Consider the following 18402-nt stretch of genomic DNA (forward strand, 5'->3'; position numbering starts at 1 on the left):
TAATCTTTACTGCAAAACAGTAGTAATTTTCCATAATTAAGATTGCAACCAAGTTGCAGTTTGTTCTTGGTTTATCCTGATCAGAAAACTGCAGCCTTGTTTTCAGTCTCAAAACCCATAGTTCATATATATTCTTACATAAGAACTTGCACAAAATAAGAAGCAACTAGAAAAAGGATTCCAAAATTAAATGATTGTCAGTAATCAATTTTTGATGCAGTGGTAAAGAAGAAAAAAGCCAAATCAACCCCCTAAACAGCAGTGGAAGTAGGAAGTATTATCTGGAATTTCATGGCTAACAATGGCAAATGTTAACTTCTTGAATGAGAATTGTAATACTAGATTCTTGGAGAACACTGTAGGGCCATCAGCTCCAGCAAGTGTAGCATAAGGTGTGAAATGATTGCTGGAATGCTGCAGTCAGTGGGTTGGTCTGGTTCCCTGCTGACTGATCTGCTTTAGGCTAGCTCTGGGATACTGATGCAGATCATTTGGGAAACAGTAAAGGCAGTACGTTTGAAGCATTCCACCTATGAATAGACAACTTTCTTTCTCCAGTAAAGAGTATTTGGATAAAAAAAATTCTTACCTACCTAGTTGGCTTCCTCATGAATAGCTGATATGAAAGGTTAATAGCATGCCTCTGTATGATGAAGTTCCCTGCTCTGAAACTTGTGTTGCATTCACCATTCCATCTCACTAAGAACTGCTCCTAGATGCTACCTAACTCTTGTCTAACCACAGTGGTGTATAGGACCCTCAGCAAAGAGACTGTTGTTTAGAAACTGTGCAGTGCAGATTGTTTTAAGTGTTTTAATGTTCTTATGTTTGTGTTGTAGGTGGGAAGAGATGAAACATTCTCAGCTGCTGGATTAGTGTATCAGTCAGCTGTGCTTCTTTCCTGATGAAGTACTTCCGAATTTGTAAGAAACTGTTGGTGGCACTGGAGAGACCTAATCTATATGAACATGAGTTATAAATAGAAAATTGTTATTTGAACTGCCAATTTCACCTTTTGGAAGAGTGGGAGGCCTGCCTTGTGGTCCTCCTGACTACAGAAGCAGGGTCAGAGGTTAAAGTTAAGATTTCTTGCATGCAGATAATATGAATAGAGAATTGAGGGGAAATATTTCCTAGTTACTCTCTGTCAAGAACTTTGCTTCTTTCCATATTTTGAAATTCAAATCTTCCTGGTTCTACCTTCAGAGATAACTTGAGATAGTCTAGCTGCCTGAATTCTAGCAACAAGATACAATTTGATTCAGTTTTACCTGAAGTTAAGTGCTGCCTAAAACAAGAATTCTCTTTGATTTTTGCTGGTTAGGGTTAGTGCTCCTGTAATTCTGGGCATAGATTGCTGGAAAGTGGGGGAAGAAGGCACATTTAGGTCATTCATAACAGTTTAAGTAGGCTTTTCCTGTGAACCTCTTGGTTTGCTGCACTTACCTACTTTCATTTGACAGAATCTTGTTAAAAAAGAACACAGGTACCTGTTAACAGAATGCACGTGGAGTTTTTTATGCCTCAAGCTCTGTGTTTTGTTTTCATTACACATAATTAACATTATTAATTACTGTTCTAATAAGTAGAAAACATCCAGTGAAAGGGTCTGTTCGTGTGACTTTCCATCTTACTGACTTCTTCTGTGGTCTGAGTGTTTCCACAGCAGAGCAGTGGTTTTCTGCAGTGCAATTAGTGTAGGGAGGGGAGCACTAGTCCAGATCTCTGTCTCTTGAGATGTACGGAGATGAATGTTATTGTTTAGGACTGTGTCTGCCCTAGAGATGAGCTCTACAGTGCCACAGTGGCTGTGGTGCTGTATTTTATTTGAAGTCTCCTCCATGAATCAGTGATTCATATTGGACAATTAGGGTTCCATGTTATGATAATAAGACTTAGAATTTGTTTTCTGTTTTCCCCATGTAGACACTTTTTCCCTAAACTATGTGTGCACCTGCACAATTTGTAGATGTAATAAAGCAGAGCAGCCATAGGAGGCCTTTTTGTCAGTCTCTGATAATGCTTTCCTTCCCCAATGCTATTTTTGTGTCAGTTCACAGGAACCTGCTCTCTGTTCATTGGGCCTGTCATGCCTCATTCCTTCCCCCCATTTTTTTTAAACAAAGTAAAACAGAGCTTTGTACCATCTGAATGAACTTCAAAGTGGCTAGAAAGGGCACTCAGGGTTCCTGGCACTTGTCATTGTCTCGCAGCCCGGCCAGCATTTCCCTTCAGGTCTAATTACTTCCAAATGTTCCCAGATGCTTTGAAGAAACTCAGAGGGAGGGGGAGGCATGAAAGAAAGGTGGAAGAAGAAAAAGGAAACTCAGACTCAAAGTGGAGGGAACAGAATGCTGTAGCAAAAAAACATGATTGATTTCTTACATGACACCCAAACATGAACAGACAGGGAATGTGTGCAGGCACTGGCAGTGGAGAATGCAAGAGCACTGTGTACAGCTGCTGCTCTAAATAATCCTTTCTATGGAAATCAAGCCTTCCTGGAACGTGACAGACTGTCTATGAAAGACATACTATAGCAAAATGAAGAAGATTAAAGGAATGCTTAAAGCTTATTACCTCAGTGGATTAAGTGTTGGCTAAGCCTACCCTCCAGAGTACTATCTGCATCTTGGTTCAGGTGCTATGTCAGGCTTATTTATCTCAGGGAAGCCAGAAGTAGACTGTGGTTAGGACTGCTTTGCTGAATTTGTGCAGGATGTATTTGTGGCCAAGAAATAGCCAGAGCTGATGATAAGTGATTATATACTCCCACTAGTGCTGCTTGATATACTGGGTTAGAATAAAAAGTAGTAGTCTGGTTGGTAGGAAGTTGTTCTACACCTTCAGATGTATTAGTCTTGTTCTTTGAAGACCCCAGGCAACATCAAATACTACTGATTGGCTTAGCTATTCTGATTCCAACAGTGGTGATAGAGAACTAGCGCCATAACTACCTGCAAAGACCTGGTATGAGCAAACAGAAGGAAAAATTTAGGGACACAAATAACAATAACATTATTACTGGAGCAATTTCACTGGTTAAGTACAGGGCTGAGGAGAGGAGACTAACGTCTGGTCCCTCAGGACCTAACTGCTGCTTACAGAAGCAGTTAGGTGTGACTCCACCCAGCAGAGAGACACTAATAAATTTTGGCACAGTTTCTTTTTAGCTGTGGCTGGATATGAGCAGCAGCTGCAGGAAAAATGTTGGGTTTAATTGGATCCCCAGATTGAACTTTCTAACGATTTTAAAATCAAGATACAACCGGTTTCTCCAATTATACTCTAATGGGCTGGGCTGGTGGGATGATGTTTCTGGTGAAGAGGTAACATCTTGCCTCTGAGTTCTGCAGCCAACTTCATACTGTTGTGTGTTTTGCGTAAGTCAGTTCTGCCCAGGCGTGTCCCTTGCGTAACACAGTAAAGCATCAAACCCACTGTAAGCTACTCCTGTTTCAGTAGGATGGAAAATTGGTACCTTTGACAGCTACACCAGAGGTCTTATTCCCCTTCCCCTATGCAAAGAAGAGTTAGTTTTAACTGCTGCTGTTAAAATAGCACTCTACCACTAACATTTACATCTGCAGTCACCTTCAGGCAAGAAAGCTGGTGTGTGGACCAAGTATGTCAGGTAAGTGAACTCATGCCTTTTTAGGGCAGCAGCATTGACTGAGCTGTGTCACTAGGAGACAGAAGGGATGGGGAGGGTGAGAATTTGAAAGCTGGATAAGGCGAGAAAGGAGTGGATTCTTTGAAAAGAGAGGGAAGATGCCCTGATATTTAAAACTGCAGGCTTCTCACTAAGGAAGCTGCTACAAGGATTACTACCCTGCCACCGAACTATATACACAGATATGTGATAAGCTGGATTTGCTTCAATCTTACTTCTGCTACAGTAGCTGAACTCATCCCTTGGGTTGTAGTTGGGCATTCAGAGATAGTACTACCTGTATTTTTTGCTACTGCCAATTATACCACTATGGTTGTGGGGCTGAATGCTGAACTTGGTTTGTTCTTTCATTGGTTTCATTGTACAACTGCACAGTTGTCTTGACAAACATGCTGCAGTGTAGAGGGATGGGGGACTGCTTAAGCTGGTACTGTCACCAAGCAGAATGTACATTAAATTGTGGTTTTAGTTGAAGTTTCCAAGGGGCTGGTGCCCTGACTAAGGACTTTGATAGCTCTTGGCTGAAAGAGTACAGTGACCTACTGAGCCTTTGCCTACTACAGTTATCAATTGGAGAAGAAAAAAACAAAACTATTACTAATCATAAAGACTTCAAATAGCTAGCAACACACAACATGCAATCTTTAAGACACGCTGGTGTCAGCTGCTTTTCCTGTAGCAAGCTGTGTATTTTCTAACAAAGCCAGTTCAGTTGTGTGGTTCCTGCCTACATGTGTAAGGTTTCTTGTTTCACAGTTCCCCCACCCCACTGGCTGAGGGGCCAGCCTGTCCCATGATGTGGGATTCTCACACATGCTGTTTGTTATTCTGTCCTTTTTCCTTTCGTCCTACAAAGATTTAGAAAAGAGGGTGTGTGTGGGGGGGGGGGGGGGGGGGGGAACTGCAAGTCTTTGAAGCAACTTGACTTTTGATGATTAATTGCAGCAAAGAGCCTGCAAAAGGGAAGGAGACTTGGCTTTGATTTATTGATGTTTCTTTGTGAGAACAAATTTAGAGCAGAGGGAAGCAGCTTCTGAGGAGAATATCAAATAGTTAAAAGGTTCCAAGCATTCTTTGATGTCGCAGCCCTGAAGAAATACTGGAAGGTATTGATGAACAGACACTGTTTATTTATAAAATAAAGATCAGATACCTGCTTTTGGCAAGAGTCTGTAACTGAGCTTCTGTTAACAAACCATTCATTAGACAGGCTTGGAGCTGGACCTAAAGTTTCTGCCACAGTTGCCTGCTGAGGTGGTGAGAGCCTGCAGTTAGAATGACGCTTCCAGCCATTAAGTCTTGCCTTGCATCTTAGTGAAGCAGCAGCTGTTTCTCACAAAAGCTGAGAAAGCAACAGCACTTCACCCATGCTGTGGAGTACAAGCTACTGTTGGAGGAATAAGGCAGCAAGATGGAAACCTGTTACCCACTTAATCTACCAAAACAAATGTGGCAGCTTCCTCTCAGAAATAGCATCTGACAGTGTAGTTGCCCAGGGCTTTGTCATGCTTGGTGAAGGAGAGAGGAAACAGAAACAACATGGCAGAGAAGGAAGAAAGTGATGCTGTTCTTCCTAGAGCTAAACTCCGAGGATAACAATCCAGATGTTCACTGTCAGATCAGGGTCTTCTGCTAGCAGCTGGTGTGTCACATTTGCTTCACTGAGTCTCTAGAAATCTAGAAGCTGTAAGAAGAGAGCAGCAGCTGCTTTAGTTTCCAAATGGAGCAAGCCAGTCAACACATCTGCTGGGTCCCCAGCAGCCCCATAAGGACATTACTGACTAGCCAAACATCTCCCAAAAGGAAGGGGATTAAGCTGCTTCAGTCCACATCCTTATCCTGTTGACTGGAGAGTCTGAACTGTGTTTTACATACCAGCTGTGGCAGCACTTTCTCCACATGTTCGATATCCACCCTCTCCAGGTCCTCTGCCCGAGCCTGCCGTGCTGCCCGCGCGGCTGCTTCTGGAACGCAAGCGAGAGGAGAGTGGTACGCGGGGCCGTGCGGCGGTGTCAGCGCCTGGGGGGAAGACGCGACCCCACGAGATAAAAGCGTCCGGCTCCCTGGAGGCGGCGGTGCCGCAGCGCTACGCCCGGCGCCGGCACCCGGGGAGCGCGGCCGCGGCTCGGCCGAGGGGGGAACCCGGCGAGCGGCCCCTCCTGCCGCCGCGGGGCGCGGGCTCACCGCGGACGAACACCTTCAGCAGCTCCGCCGTCAGCAGCAGCGCGTCGCCGTTCACTGCAACGACAGAGCGCTCGTGGAGGGCGGGCGCGGAGGGGCAGACCCGGCCCGCCCGGCCCGGCCCGCCCCGCTACCTCGCGTCCGCCCGTCCCGGAAGTGGAGGCGGAGCAGCCGGTCCACGGTCTCCTGCAGGGAGAGAACAAGAGTGGGTGGGGGGGAGCCGGGGCCGCGCCGCGCCGCACTGCCCCGGCCCGGCCGCACCTTCCTGAAGCCGCCGGCGCCGCCGTCCCGCTCCTCCATGGCGCCTTCCCGCCGCGCCCCTGCCCGGAAGTGCGCGGGCTCCGCCGCGGGGCGCGCCGGGAGCTGTAGTTGGAGGCGGCGGCGCGTCCTTCCGCCGGCGGCCGCCATGGAGGAGTTCCGGCGGGCCTACGCGCGGCTGTGCGAGGCGGGCGGCGCGGCGCCGCAGGAGGCCGTGCTGCGGCGGCTGCGGGAGCCCGGCGCGGCGCCGGGGCGCGGCCGCCTGGACCTGGCGGCGCAGAGCCTCTCGCTGGAGACGTGCGGCGCGCTGGGGCGGCTGCTGCCCGGCGCCGCGCCCTTCGCCGAGGTGGCGCTCGGCGACTGCGGCCTCAGCGAGGAAGGTGGGCGCGCGGCGCGGCGCGGCCCGGTGGGCGCCGGGGCCTCCCCCGCGGCGGGGCCTGGCGGGCCGCCGGGGCCGCGCCCGTCCCGTTGGCCGGGGCCGCCCTCGGCAGCCGGGCCCCGCGCCCGCCGGCCCGTTGCAAGGCCCCGTCACAGGCACCTCACCTTGACCCCCGCGCGTCCCCCTCGCGCCCCGTGGGGGCCGATAGCAATAAAAAGTGTCACTGCTGGTATCCAGGAATCACCTGCTAGCAGAGACGACAGATAGGGAGGAACCGCTTCTCATTCCAGCCACATGAGTTTGTGTGATCTTGACGGCGAGACGACAGCACAGTTCGGAGCTGGTCGTGAATCCTTTTGCTGCCGGGGGTGTTTTTCCTCTGCCTTCGAGGGCATGTTGGCTGTTTGTGCAGTCGTGACCAGAAGGGGTTGGTGGTGGCTGCTGTTACAGGCTGTGAGGATTAGAATGATGATCTGCTAATTCTGATCACTAGATCATTAATTCCAGCCCACATTGCATCAGGATTCTGTAGGACGTAACAGGGTGATTCTCTGTTCAGTCCCTGCTGTATGAACGGAGATTAAGTAAGCCAGTGAGCATCTTGTCTATGTTGTCTGTCTGGGCCTGGGCTGTTTTCATGGTTGTGTTAAGAAAGTATGTAGGATAAGATGCAGTTCTCTATCTAGGCTCCTCTTTTTCTAGGAATATGTAATCTCCCCCCCTGAGGCTTCAGACTTGCACTTTGCAGCAGCACTGGCTGTTCCTTGAGATGCTTTGTCATAGTGTGTGAAGTAAACAGCCTTCTTTTTTTTTTCTATCCAGGTGTCAAACTTCTGTTGCATGGGCTTTGCTCCAACACCACAGTCAAATTTTTGGATTTGAAGGTGAGTTAGAGTAAGCTTAAGCAGAACAAAGAAGGAGGGAAGGGAGTAGGAGCACAAGTTTAATGGGAGTTAGAAGTAGAAGATCCTGGTGCAGGATTGTTCTGCAGCATGTGTAGTCCGGTAAATTTCCAGTTCTTGAGTGACTTGGTCCTTTCCTCCTATCCACCATGTTACAGCTGCCCAAAAATTACTTGGCACCTTATCTGTCTCTGGGTTTTTTCAGCTCTTTTGTTTTGCTGGAGAGTTACTGCTGCATATTTTTTGTCAGTTGCTGCTTGGTCAGATAAGGCATATGTAGGCTTTTCTTTGAGTTTCTCTATTAATCACTGACTTACTAGTTGCTTGACTTGCTCTTCTGTAGAGTTCATTGCGTTTTCTAGTGTCTTTCTGCTAGCCTGGGGCTTGCAACTAGGCATGCACTTCCATACATGGTCATCGCTTTGCTATTCGAGGGCCTTTCTAATCTGTATTCCTGTAGGCCGTAGCTGTTCCTTTGTATCTACAGTAATAAACTGCATCAGATCTTTCTTTCTCATCTGCATTGGTGTTAGCCAAGGCCCTCTTAATGAAGCATGTTAAAATGGTTCCGCTCATCTAGAATCAGCATTTTCTATCCTGTCATGGGCCATACTGATCCTTTGCTGTTCTGTGATTTTTGTGAGCCCAGTCAAATGTTCTTAGTCATGATGTCTCGTAAGACTAATGGTGTATGTATCCACCATTCCTCTTGGGAGGTTTGCTTCCCGGAAAGCTCATTGACATGTGAAACATGCTGTTCAGACCATCTTTGACAGGCAGAAATCAGCATTACAGCTGAACTATACCTGGTGCTGTTTGATGTGCTAGCTGGATTGGGACAGGGCATAACTCACTGATCGCCCAGCACTTTTGTTTCAGGGAAATAACCTGCGAATCATAGGAGCGGAGGCTTTGGGAAAACTTCTTAGGCAGAACAAATCCATCAGGAGGTAAAAAATTGCACCTACGTCTCTTTCTATTTTTCCTGTTAGATGGAGCACAAAATTGGAAAGGGTTAAGGGGTGAAGGTGTTTTTCCTTGGGCAGGAGGAATGTCAGGTGATGCCCTTTCTTGTGAGAGATGGGTCAAGTGAAGGAGTGAGAACTGGTGGTGCCCTTTCTGAGGATGCAGGGCCTTAGCAGCACCCTTCTCTCTGAAACTGAGTCTCTGCTGGGGCAGCTGGGTATCTGAATAGGTACCGTGTCCCATCCAGATATTATTCAGGCTCTTAAAACTGCCAGGTTATAGAACAAACTCAAATCCTTTCTGATTTTTCCCTAGCTTAATCTTGGAATGGAACAGCCTGGGCTTGTGGGAGGAGGGCTTCTCCTTTTTCTGCCAGGGACTGGGAGCAAACAGCTTTCTCCAGCGGCTAGACCTGCGCAATAACCAGATCAACCATCAAGGGGCAGGAGAGCTGGCCATGGCACTGAAACGAAATGCCAGCCTGCAGGAGCTAGGTAAGAGTGACTAATTTTGTCCACCCGCAAACACATACAAAAATGTACATATATGTTCAGGTTGATTGCAGCCTGCCTTGATCTCTGCAAACAGCTCAGTGTTGTCATTCCTGTTTCCCAGTCCCATTTCCCATTTTGCAGACTTTGTGCACGGAACAGAGGTCACAGCCCTATGGCCTTTGACGGGTGGGAACTGTAACTGGCATCTCTGGGGTCAAACCTGCAGATGAAGATTATGTGCTTGGAGCAGAACAGTTCTTAGTGGAGGAGGGAATGGGTTCATCCCCATTCATGAATCCTGTTGGCATGCCTCATGCCAGGCTCTGAGACTTACTTTACACTTGCTTTGTCCTTAGTGAGGAATCTTGGCAGAATTTTCTGTGGGAAAACTGGTGCTCTTGGTGCTGGTTCTTTGCCATGCATGGGTTTGTGGAAGGAGGGCTCACACGGTGAAGATGTGAGGGGTGTGACTTGCTTGCCTGGCAAGCTGGGACAGCTTCCTGCACATACCTGCGCTTAAGATTCATCCTCTCCATTCCGGCTTTGTCAGTCATTTTTCCCCCTCTCGTTCATCTTGAAAGGGGACATAGCATTCACCTGTGTTTGTGCTGAGCCCTTCTGGGATTAGTTAGCCATGCCTGCGGATGTGTGAGGAGGAGGATTTCTCCTGAGCCGTGTATCTTTCAGGGGATGTTGAATGACTACCAGGATGAAAGTTTGCTTTCTGTGTAGATTTGCGCTGGAATAATATTGGGCTTTTGGGTGGCCGAGCTTTGCTGAACTGCCTGCACAGCAACAAGACCCTGAAGAGGCTGGAGCTGGCTGGGAACAATGTTCCCAGTGACATCCTGAAGGCTGTGGGTAAGCAGTACTTGTTGCATGGGAAAGAATCAGTAACTCCGCTCCCACCCCGGCACTTGAGGGACCTTGGGCATTTACTGCTCCAAAAGGGAGCCATCCCTCCTCCGCTCCCTATCTCAACAGCATGTACACAGTGCTGCCCTGCATAGCTTCCTCCTGCCCTGTAATGAGGGCTGGTTAGGTAGGAGATGTCACTTTTACCAGCAAGAGGAAGGAATAATTTGGATTGAATTAAAGACTGCTATGCCATGTGAACATGGGAAAACTTGGGGCTCTAGTTTGCCTCTGAGTAGCCAACGGTCAGTTTAGAATTGATTAATGTAGCATGTCCTTTGTTGTTGTCCTACTTGCAGTGGAGCTGAACCGTTCTCATGTAGTTGGGGTGTTGATTAGTCAGTGTATGCTGCTCTCTTTGGTTCCCTCCATTATGTCCTTAAGGTGAGAGTGGTCTCTGTACACAGGCCAGTCTGAGAGAGGCTACTATCCTGGTGCTTCTGATAGCCAGGTGTCATTCTGTCTCCTAAAGCTCTGTCTCCTATAGCAATGCTTGCTATTCTGTTGCTATAGAAACATATGCATGCTGTCCTGCTCTCTCTGCATCAGAGCAAGCTTTGGATCACAACCAAGACCGTCAGACAATTCTCAGTGAGACCCGCAGTCGAACCCAAGTGCTCAGCAAGGAGGTTCTGAGTCTGAAGAATGAGAAGGCCAAGCAGGTCAGCAATTTCCTCATATGTTGGCAGTTCAAATGGTACAGCTGGAATCCTATGGTATCTGCTGGTGTCCTCATGAAGGACTGTTGTGCACCTGAATTTGCATGCGCATCTTTTAGAAGGCACTCAGCATTATTAAGTATATTAGGTCCTTCCTCTGAGCTAGGTTGCCCAGGAATCAAATCCATGACACATGTTGTGGAGACATGTCCTGCCAAACATATTTGTTCTGGATTCTGCGCAAATTTGGTGATTTTTCACCCGCATTCATGCTTCCACCACTTCTTTTGCAACTGTTCTGATATTTTTCCAAGTGATAAAGTTATAAATATGAGTCTTTTTTACTTCTGACACGTAACGGTGTGGAGTCTCTGTGGTTGATGACCTTATTCAGACCTGTAGTGAACCTGTGGTTGATGACCTTAATCAGACCTGTAGTGGACCTGTTTAGCCTCCAGTTTGGTTTCTTTCACAGGAGTGTCTTGACTTATTTTCAGCTGTCATTAGGAAGATAAAGATGTGAAATGTAAATGCTTCAAGCTGATGCTGTTCATTTTCTCACTGATGCTTGTCCTGTTCACAGTTCTTGGATTTGATGGACACTATAGACAGACAGAAAGAAGAAATAGCCAGAAGCAGCAGGTGAGTTGAATTTCTGGGCACTTTCTGCTCTCCGGTAGCAGGATTGGGCCCTCTCCATCTACCAGCAGAATATTAACCCTCCCCCCCCCCTTTTTTTTTTGTCTTTTGTCTTTCCCAAATGCAGGATGTCTGCGGCACGAGTCAGCCAGCTGCAGGAAGCACTGGATGAGCAGCACTCTATTATGAATTCATTGAAAGCCAAGTATGGAGGGGGAAAACTCTAGCCTTCTCACTGTTCTGTGCTATAGGCAGTGCTGAGCTCAGCTGTTAAGAAAGGGAATAATATTGTAGAGTGGCTGGCTTAGTATTTCACTTAGTTCTGTAGTAATGTCCAGAAACTGTGGTCAGATCAGGCCTTTGGCTTTTCCACAGTAAACATTTTGCTTGTTCTTAAATAAAAATTGAGTGCATCGGTGTAAGAGCATGTGAATGATAAAGGGTGAAGAGAGAAAAAGAACTGGGGGGGTGGACTGCAGGCACGTTCCTTGCACAATTTGCAGCCTGGAAGGAGTCTATTGTGGTCACCTCCAGTGAGCTGGAACTGCCCAAAAGTAGTGTTAGACTGCATTGAGCCACGTGCATGTGGCTGTGGCTGGACTTCAAACACAGGCAAGCCCGGTTAGTTCAATTCTGTCAACTCAAAGTAGTTTCTTTGTGCCGTGCTTCAGCGTGGATATATCCCTCATGTAGAGAGTAAGCAAGTCACTTCTGATACCTGTGTTTAAAATTCTATCCCTAATTTTAAATAACTTTGCAGTGGTATAACATAACCAGGTTTGTTCTCCTGCGAGAGTGAGCAAATCCTAGAGGGGTCCAGGCAGGGAAAACAGCACAGGGATGAGACAGCAGGGCACCAAGCTCTGAAAAGTCCCAGGTCACTGTTTGCAGAGGCTGCTGGGTGCAAAGGTTGTCAAGTTCCTTTTCCCAGAGGCAAAAAATACATCTTTTAGCCATCCTGATTTAATCTACTGCCAACTGTGTGTTAATGTCTTGTACCATGTGGTGTGGAGAGCTCATTGGAAGTGTCCCTCTGGAAAGAACTCTTTGGAAAATGTCTCTCTGTGTAGGCTGCAGATGACTGAAGCCGCCCTGGCTCTGTCTGAGCAGAAGGTGCACAGCTTGGGAGAGCTGCTCAGCGCTATGAAACAGGAACAAACTAGCATGGCTGAGCACCACCTTAAGGAGCTCCAGCAGCAGAAACAGGTGGGCTGGATAAGTCCTGGTTAGGTTTGAGAGTTGAGTTCCAAGTCACATCATAACTGTTTTTTGTGGATTTGGAGGATGCAGGGTGGGATAGGCAAGCATGATTTTTACCACTAGTGGGTTAACTGTGGCTGGCACGACAAAAATTCTTGTGTAAATTAGATAGGTGAGCGTTAGGTACAGAGAGAAGCCGTGGTGTTTGTGACTTGGGTCAGATTTAGTTGGGTGTGGCGTTGGATGGGGTGGATTGGCAGTACAGGAACTCCGGTGAGTGAGTGACAGGTTCTTCTCAGTTTTGGTTCTGTTTGCAGGAAGGTGCTGATCGGGAAGGCAAACTTTTCCGAGAGTTGTCTGCTGCCAGTGAGAAGAACCTGCTTCTAAGAAACCAGGTAGGAAAGCAAGCCCAAGGCTGAGAGGTGGGACTTGGGCACTAATTACCTCTGCTTTCTGTATGTCTTCCGCTTTGACCCCTGTTTGTGTCTCTGCTGATTGTTCTGTACAGCCAACTTGGTCTGCTAATAGGAGGAAAAACTCAGATTTTCTCTTCTATGTTGGTAACCTCGTTGTAGGTGGATGAGTTGGAGAAGAAGTGCAAAGTCCAACAGGATCAGCTCTTCCAGGTAAAACAAGACTTGACCAACACAACAGCAGAGTTGAAGCTTCGGGCTGTGCAGGCTGAGGGTGAGTGGAGGAGCAGAGACATCTCTTGGGCGCACCTGTGGGGTGGGGTTACTGTCCAGGAGTCAACGGTGAGAGACAGCCAAAGAGAAGGGGTGGAAAGGTTTGTGATCCAACATAGTCTATGTAACAGAAATGACTAGGAAGACTAGTTGTGATCTGCCTGCCTTTAATCTGCAGAACGCTTAGAAGTGGAGAAGAGAAGATTTAAACAAAGCCTTGAAGACGTGGAATCCCTTCGGTTAAAAGAGGTAAGAACGGGGTTTCCGCAGCCTCCTGAGATTAGCTTCTTTTTGGCCCTGAGATATGGAAACCTCAGTTTATTCTCTGGAGGCCATTCTTTGCTGCCAGATGCTCTTAAAAAGTTTTAAAATTGGTAGGCTTAGATTTAGTGTGGGAATAAAAGTCCATTTTTACAAGCAGAGCCTAGCTGAAAAGATTGCAAGATGTTCTGCCAGCTAGCAAGACTTTGTAGCTTGCAAGCGCGTGGGCCAGAGCGGTACATGATCCCACAAAAGAGCCTTGTCCTTATGTCACTCTTGTTACACGTAGTGGTAACTATGAATATGCAGTCTTGTTATGCTCACTGAAATAAAAGATGCATCGCTGGAGCAAATGGAATGATGCGTGATGTGTATGCCCTCTGTTAGGGGGCTCAACTTGCTAGTACCTTCTCTGTGGTATATCGGGGGATTCTGTCTGAATGTGGATAGGGTAAGAGGCTGTGATCAACTTCGGAGTGTTTATTGAGGTATGGAATCTCTCAAAAATAAAATTAACTCAATAGATTTCTCTAAAGGTTTGGAAATCTTGTAAGAAAAGACATTCACCAGGAAGATTTCTGCCCCATTACAAATAGAAATGAATCTCTTCCTGCTGTTTTGTGCAGCTTGAAGGTGAGGGCTCAAACTTTGTCTCTTTCCTCTTGGACTGGAAGGGATTTCTGTCTAAAGTTCCAGTTTCTAGAGGGCTGATTCTACCTATATTACAGCTTCCTAGTGGAGCTCTGTGGGAGAAGTAAGCGAGTTTTTTTGGTGGTAGCTGGGTCAACAAGAGAATGCTCTTTCTCATGCGGAATGACCGTGTTATATTATGCCTAGAGATCCATGGTTTTCTGGCACTTGCTTAAATGGTTTCTGCTGTTCTGCAGGTGGATTGTATGACACAGCACATTGAGGCCAGTGAACGTTCTATGCAAGAGAGGATCCAGAGGCTGGAGGCCGTCAGGATAGCTCTGGAGGAGGTGAGAGTGGATGCTCCAGGTGCCCTGGAATGCTCAGGTAGCAGTGGCAGAAGCAGGCTGTCAGTATTTTAACAGGAGAGTTATATGGATTATTCTGATGCAGACCTATGGAAAGACTTCTCTGTGCTGTGGGGAAGAACAAGAGATAGCAACTGGAGCATTCAGTTTCCCAGATAAAAGTTGGACTTGTAGATTCTGTTTGAGCAGAAATGAAGTTTCCATTGACCGTAGTTAAATTCTTACCGTGATTTGATTCTGCAGGTTTCCTATGTGGTCCCCCCATGTGTGTTGTGTAGCATGTTTCTCCTTATCTGTTCCCCCAGCTAGATCCAGTGCTGCCCTTTTCCATTCCCCTGTCTTTGGAAAGCTTCACACATTACTTTCCTACCTATAAATGAAACTTTCATTGAGTTTAATTGGCAGTCTCAAGGAGAGAAAAGGTATGTAATTTGGGATGCTTCTCACCTCACCGCTGCCCCTGAGTGAGAAACAGCTGTGTCACTTTGTAGCCTGCAATTGGAAGCTGCTGCTGTTTTCTGGTCAGTGTTGCAGTGATGCAGCTTCACTATCTGAAATGATCTTTTACATGTTTTTGGCAGGAGCTGAGCCAAGTCAAAGCAGCTGCACTTAGCGAGCGAGGCCAGGCAGAGGAGGAGTTAATAAAAGTCCGGAATCAGGCACGGCTGGAGGAGGTAAGAATACCCATCTGTGGGTCCTGCCTGTACAGGAAGGAGTGGATTTGGCTGTCTGGCTTACACATTTGTCTCAGGTAACTGATGTGTAACTCCCACCTCTGGATTTCACTGTCCTGCAAATAGCCTCATTTCTGAAGGAAGAAGCTCTGAAAAGCCTGCTTTGAAAAGCCTGAATTGTGTCCAAAATCTAAGCACTATCCTCACTTGCTCAGTGCTTTCCAGTAATAACAGAATTGATGCGGATATTGTTGTAGCAGGTTTCATTTAAGCTGCCAACTTTTGAAGCTAGCAGTCGGGTGGATCCTTCTGTTTATCAGAAGCTTTCATGTGCTGCTTCTGTTTCTCTGGACTTGGAAGAATTTCCCCAGATGGCTATTGCTGCTGGGTAAGAAATGTCACTGTAGAATTGAAGTTCATGGGAATGGCAATAAAGTCAGCACCGTGGGAAAGAGAAAAGGGGATGAAGAAAATAGATCAAGAGCTCTATTAGAATTTTTCCTCATACATAACATCACAAAAAAAGGATATACAGGGTTACAAATACATACAAGCTGGCACGTGTCTTTGGTGGGACACAGCAGTTATTTAGCTGCGTACAACAGTGTTTCATAGCCTTTCAGGATAGGGATGAAATGATGGTGTAGCATTAAGCATAAACACTAGAGGTGGCATTGGTGTTCTACTGGAGGAAGTGCCTCTGTTTTTCAGTGAGTGAGCTGGGCTTTGCAGCATCTCCATCAGAATGTTTTCCCTGGCAACAGAAAGCAGCTTAGATTCTCTCCTGAATTCAAGGGAGAATGTGCCATATCTTTTAGGGCTAAGCCTTTGCTTGTTCTTCGCTGCCAGTTGCCTCCAACAACGGGGCACTGTGCTGTTGCGGACAAGGAGGAGAGAATCCTTTTGCAGGAATGGGAGGGAACAGATCTCTCTTCTTTTTCCTTTGTGTCTTACAGCAACAACGACTAGAACACCTGGAAGAAAAGCTGCGGCTGATGACCGAGTCACGGGATGAAGCTCAGAACTGTTGCCTTAAGCAAAAACAAGTGGTTGGTGAGGCCCAAGCCAAGGCTAGTCAGTTGAGCCTGCATGTTGATAGACTCAGAAGGCAGATAGAGGAACTTCAGCAGGTAATTTGGACTGGAGCAGAGATATGCTTATCACTGGAGCAGAGCAAATCGTTGATGTTTGCTTATTCATGGATTTGTGCTTGTGTGCCAGGACCTGAACAGTAAGGAACAGGAGAAGGTGACAGAAGTGAATAAAGTAAAAGTGGAGTTACAGGAGCAGATTGGACACCTGCAGGCTGAACGCACAGCACAAGAAGGACTTAAAGAGAAGATCGCAGCCCTGGAGAGACAGCTGAAAGGTGATGGATGTGGCAGGACTATGCATAGTTATCCTTTCATGCTTATCAAATGGTAGTGCTGGGCACTCCTGCCCCCAGGCACTCAGGCCTGGGGCTGATTTATGCTTGTAGGTAGTGACAGCAGTGCTTCCTTCCTGTGCATACACCCATAAATTAATCCTGATATTTGAGCTTGCAGGAATTCTTATCTTCATTTTACAGAGGAGACCAAGATTCAGAATTTAACTGCCTCAATCTGCACAGCAAGTAAAATACCTAGATTTCCTGCACAGTGAAGTGTAACATTGTGTCTGTGCGAAACCTCTCTCATTGTCTCATGCAGCTAAAGGCTCCTTGCAAATTGTACAGCATATTGTTCCTGTTTGCTCCAGGAATACCCTAATTTCCTGTAGTAATGCTGTTCTTCTTTCCCAGCCCTGTCAAGTAATCACCGAGAGGCACTACTGGACAAAGAAGGTGAAATCTCCATGCTGCTGGAGAAGCTGAGAATGAAAGAGGCTGAGATCTCCAGAATAAGGGAAGAAGAGGCCCAGCGAGCAAGCTTCTTGCAGAATGCCATCATGGCATATGTGCAGGGCTCCCCCTTGGGACCCCTCAGTCCTAGGAAATGAGAGTATGGCCTAAAGAATCCACATAGGGTAAGCAGCTCAGGTACAGCTCGTTCTTAAGTGGGAGAGTTTTGTCTAAGTGGGGTGGCATGAAGGATTGCAAACATAAGAAAATCCTCTCTTGCTCTTGAGAAATCCTGCTACTGACAGCATAAAGGACTGATGGAAGCAACCATCCAAGACTGGGGTAGAGGCAGGTGGGTCTGAGTTCATGGTGTGGAGCCCTTCCCCTGCACTGCTACAGCATTCGAAGCAGTTTCAATGTCCTTTTGTGTGGTACCAGTCTGTCAGTGCACCTAGTCATTATTAGTGGTGCTGCGTGTTCCCTGGGAAGTGGTCATTCCGAAGCACTTGTTCGGATGCCAGGGCTGTTCACAATGAAATCTTGTAAATGACAGGCAGAAGCACTTTTTATAGCTCCCTGTAGATGGGAGCCTATTACTTCGCCCTAAGCCATGTACATGGGGTCCAGAAGCTGCTGGAAACACTGGGTCTTAGCCACCTGCGCTTTTATACCCAGCGCTACAGATGCAAGCAGCCGCTGACAAGGCTCAGGCAGATTTGCCTCCCTTTGGCTCTTCTACCCTGCCTCTTTTTGGGCCTGGCAGTAGTGATGGCAGCAGAGATGCACTCATTACACACAGAAACAGCTATGCTGAGATGGACCATGCAGTGGCTATCCATATCCTTTGGGACGGCTGAGTTTTGGCCATGATTCAAGCTTTTACAACATCAACCAACATTAAAACAGGGTCAGTTTCTGTTCTTCATCACTGTGAACTGCAGCCCTTGGCCGGAATCCTTATGGTCAAAATACAGCGGGATTTTATTCCACTGTGACAAATGTAAAACTGTCCTGCTGGCTTCTCAGGATCCTGGAACTGAGCGCTACTTTCTGGGCCTTGGGCTGGAGAGGTACGATAGTTCTGACCCACCACTGGGGAGATGCTCGTCACAGCGCAAAAGAAAGGATGTTGCTTCCTTTTCCTGGCAACAGAAGTCCATCGAGTAACATGGAAAAGGGGGAGGAGATGTGAGGGGTCCGAACCAGAGAAAGGGGAGAACTCTGTCAGGAGTCCAATGTGAGAGCCTTCTCTCCCTTTCTGCACTGAGTCTGTGGGGGGAAATGAACTTTTAATACGTAATTTAAAAGGCAACTGAAAAACGAAGCCTTTCTTTCTGTGTGTGGTGCCTGCTTTGTGTTCATGATCTGTTTTAAATACTGGGTTTTGCACTGCTTTTTTAATAAAAAACTTTTGCATTTTGCCATAACTGAACAGTGAAAAGCTACGTGAGGTGAATTAGCTATGTAAGTATACAGACTTGGGCTCTGAACCAATGTAAAAGCAAAGCCAAGAGTTGTGTCTCAGTGACACTTTCTGCAGTATTTCGCTGTCACCCAGTGCAATAGTGCCTTCTCCTTTTTTACCGATGGAGAGGTGGGAGCCTGTGCTGATAGGCAGGTAATCTTTGGATCCTAGGCACCTCTGTAGACCAGCAGAGGAGGGAAAAGAAAAGCCTGTTACACAGAGACAGTCCC

General features: G+C 47.0%; 2 protein-coding genes across 8 annotated transcripts in view; both read left to right on the plus strand.

The window, feature by feature from the left end:
- ASPSCR1 (ASPSCR1 tether for SLC2A4, UBX domain containing) overlaps positions 1-4839 on the plus strand; it is a 58154-nt gene extending 53315 nt beyond the window's left edge. For all 5 annotated transcript variants that reach the window (XM_064522943.1, XM_064522945.1, XM_064522946.1 and 2 more), the window contains one exon: positions 840-4839. In XM_064522943.1, coding sequence (XP_064379013.1) covers positions 840-853 — 14 coding nt within the window. In that variant the 3' untranslated portion in view covers positions 854-4839. The remainder of the gene's footprint in view (positions 1-839) is intronic.
- On the plus strand, positions 3552-18139 carry LRRC45 (leucine rich repeat containing 45). 3 transcript variants are annotated; one of them, XM_026113108.2, is made up of 17 exons: positions 3552-3634; positions 7314-7375; positions 8273-8343; positions 8675-8853; positions 9586-9714; positions 10282-10430; positions 11011-11069; positions 11194-11271; positions 12137-12272; positions 12584-12661; positions 12842-12953; positions 13131-13201; positions 14101-14193; positions 14793-14885; positions 15842-16015; positions 16107-16254; positions 16669-18139. In XM_026113108.2, the coding sequence occupies exons 1-17, from the start codon at positions 3628-3630 to the stop codon at positions 16863-16865; spliced, it is 1836 nt and encodes a 611-aa protein (XP_025968893.1). In that variant the 5' UTR covers positions 3552-3627; the 3' UTR covers positions 16866-18139. The 3 variants fall into 3 exon arrangements, with proteins under 3 accessions (XP_025968893.1, XP_064379011.1, XP_064379012.1); XM_064522941.1 differs by lacking the exon at positions 3552-3634 and adding an exon at positions 5955-6492; XM_064522942.1 differs by lacking the exon at positions 3552-3634 and adding an exon at positions 5959-6492 and having other exon boundaries at positions 10318-10430.
- Positions 18140-18402: the final 263 nt, after the last annotated feature.

The sequence above is a fragment of the Dromaius novaehollandiae genome, chromosome 18, assembly GCF_036370855.1.
Source record: "Dromaius novaehollandiae isolate bDroNov1 chromosome 18, bDroNov1.hap1, whole genome shotgun sequence".
NCBI lineage: Eukaryota > Metazoa > Chordata > Aves > Casuariiformes > Dromaiidae > Dromaius > Dromaius novaehollandiae.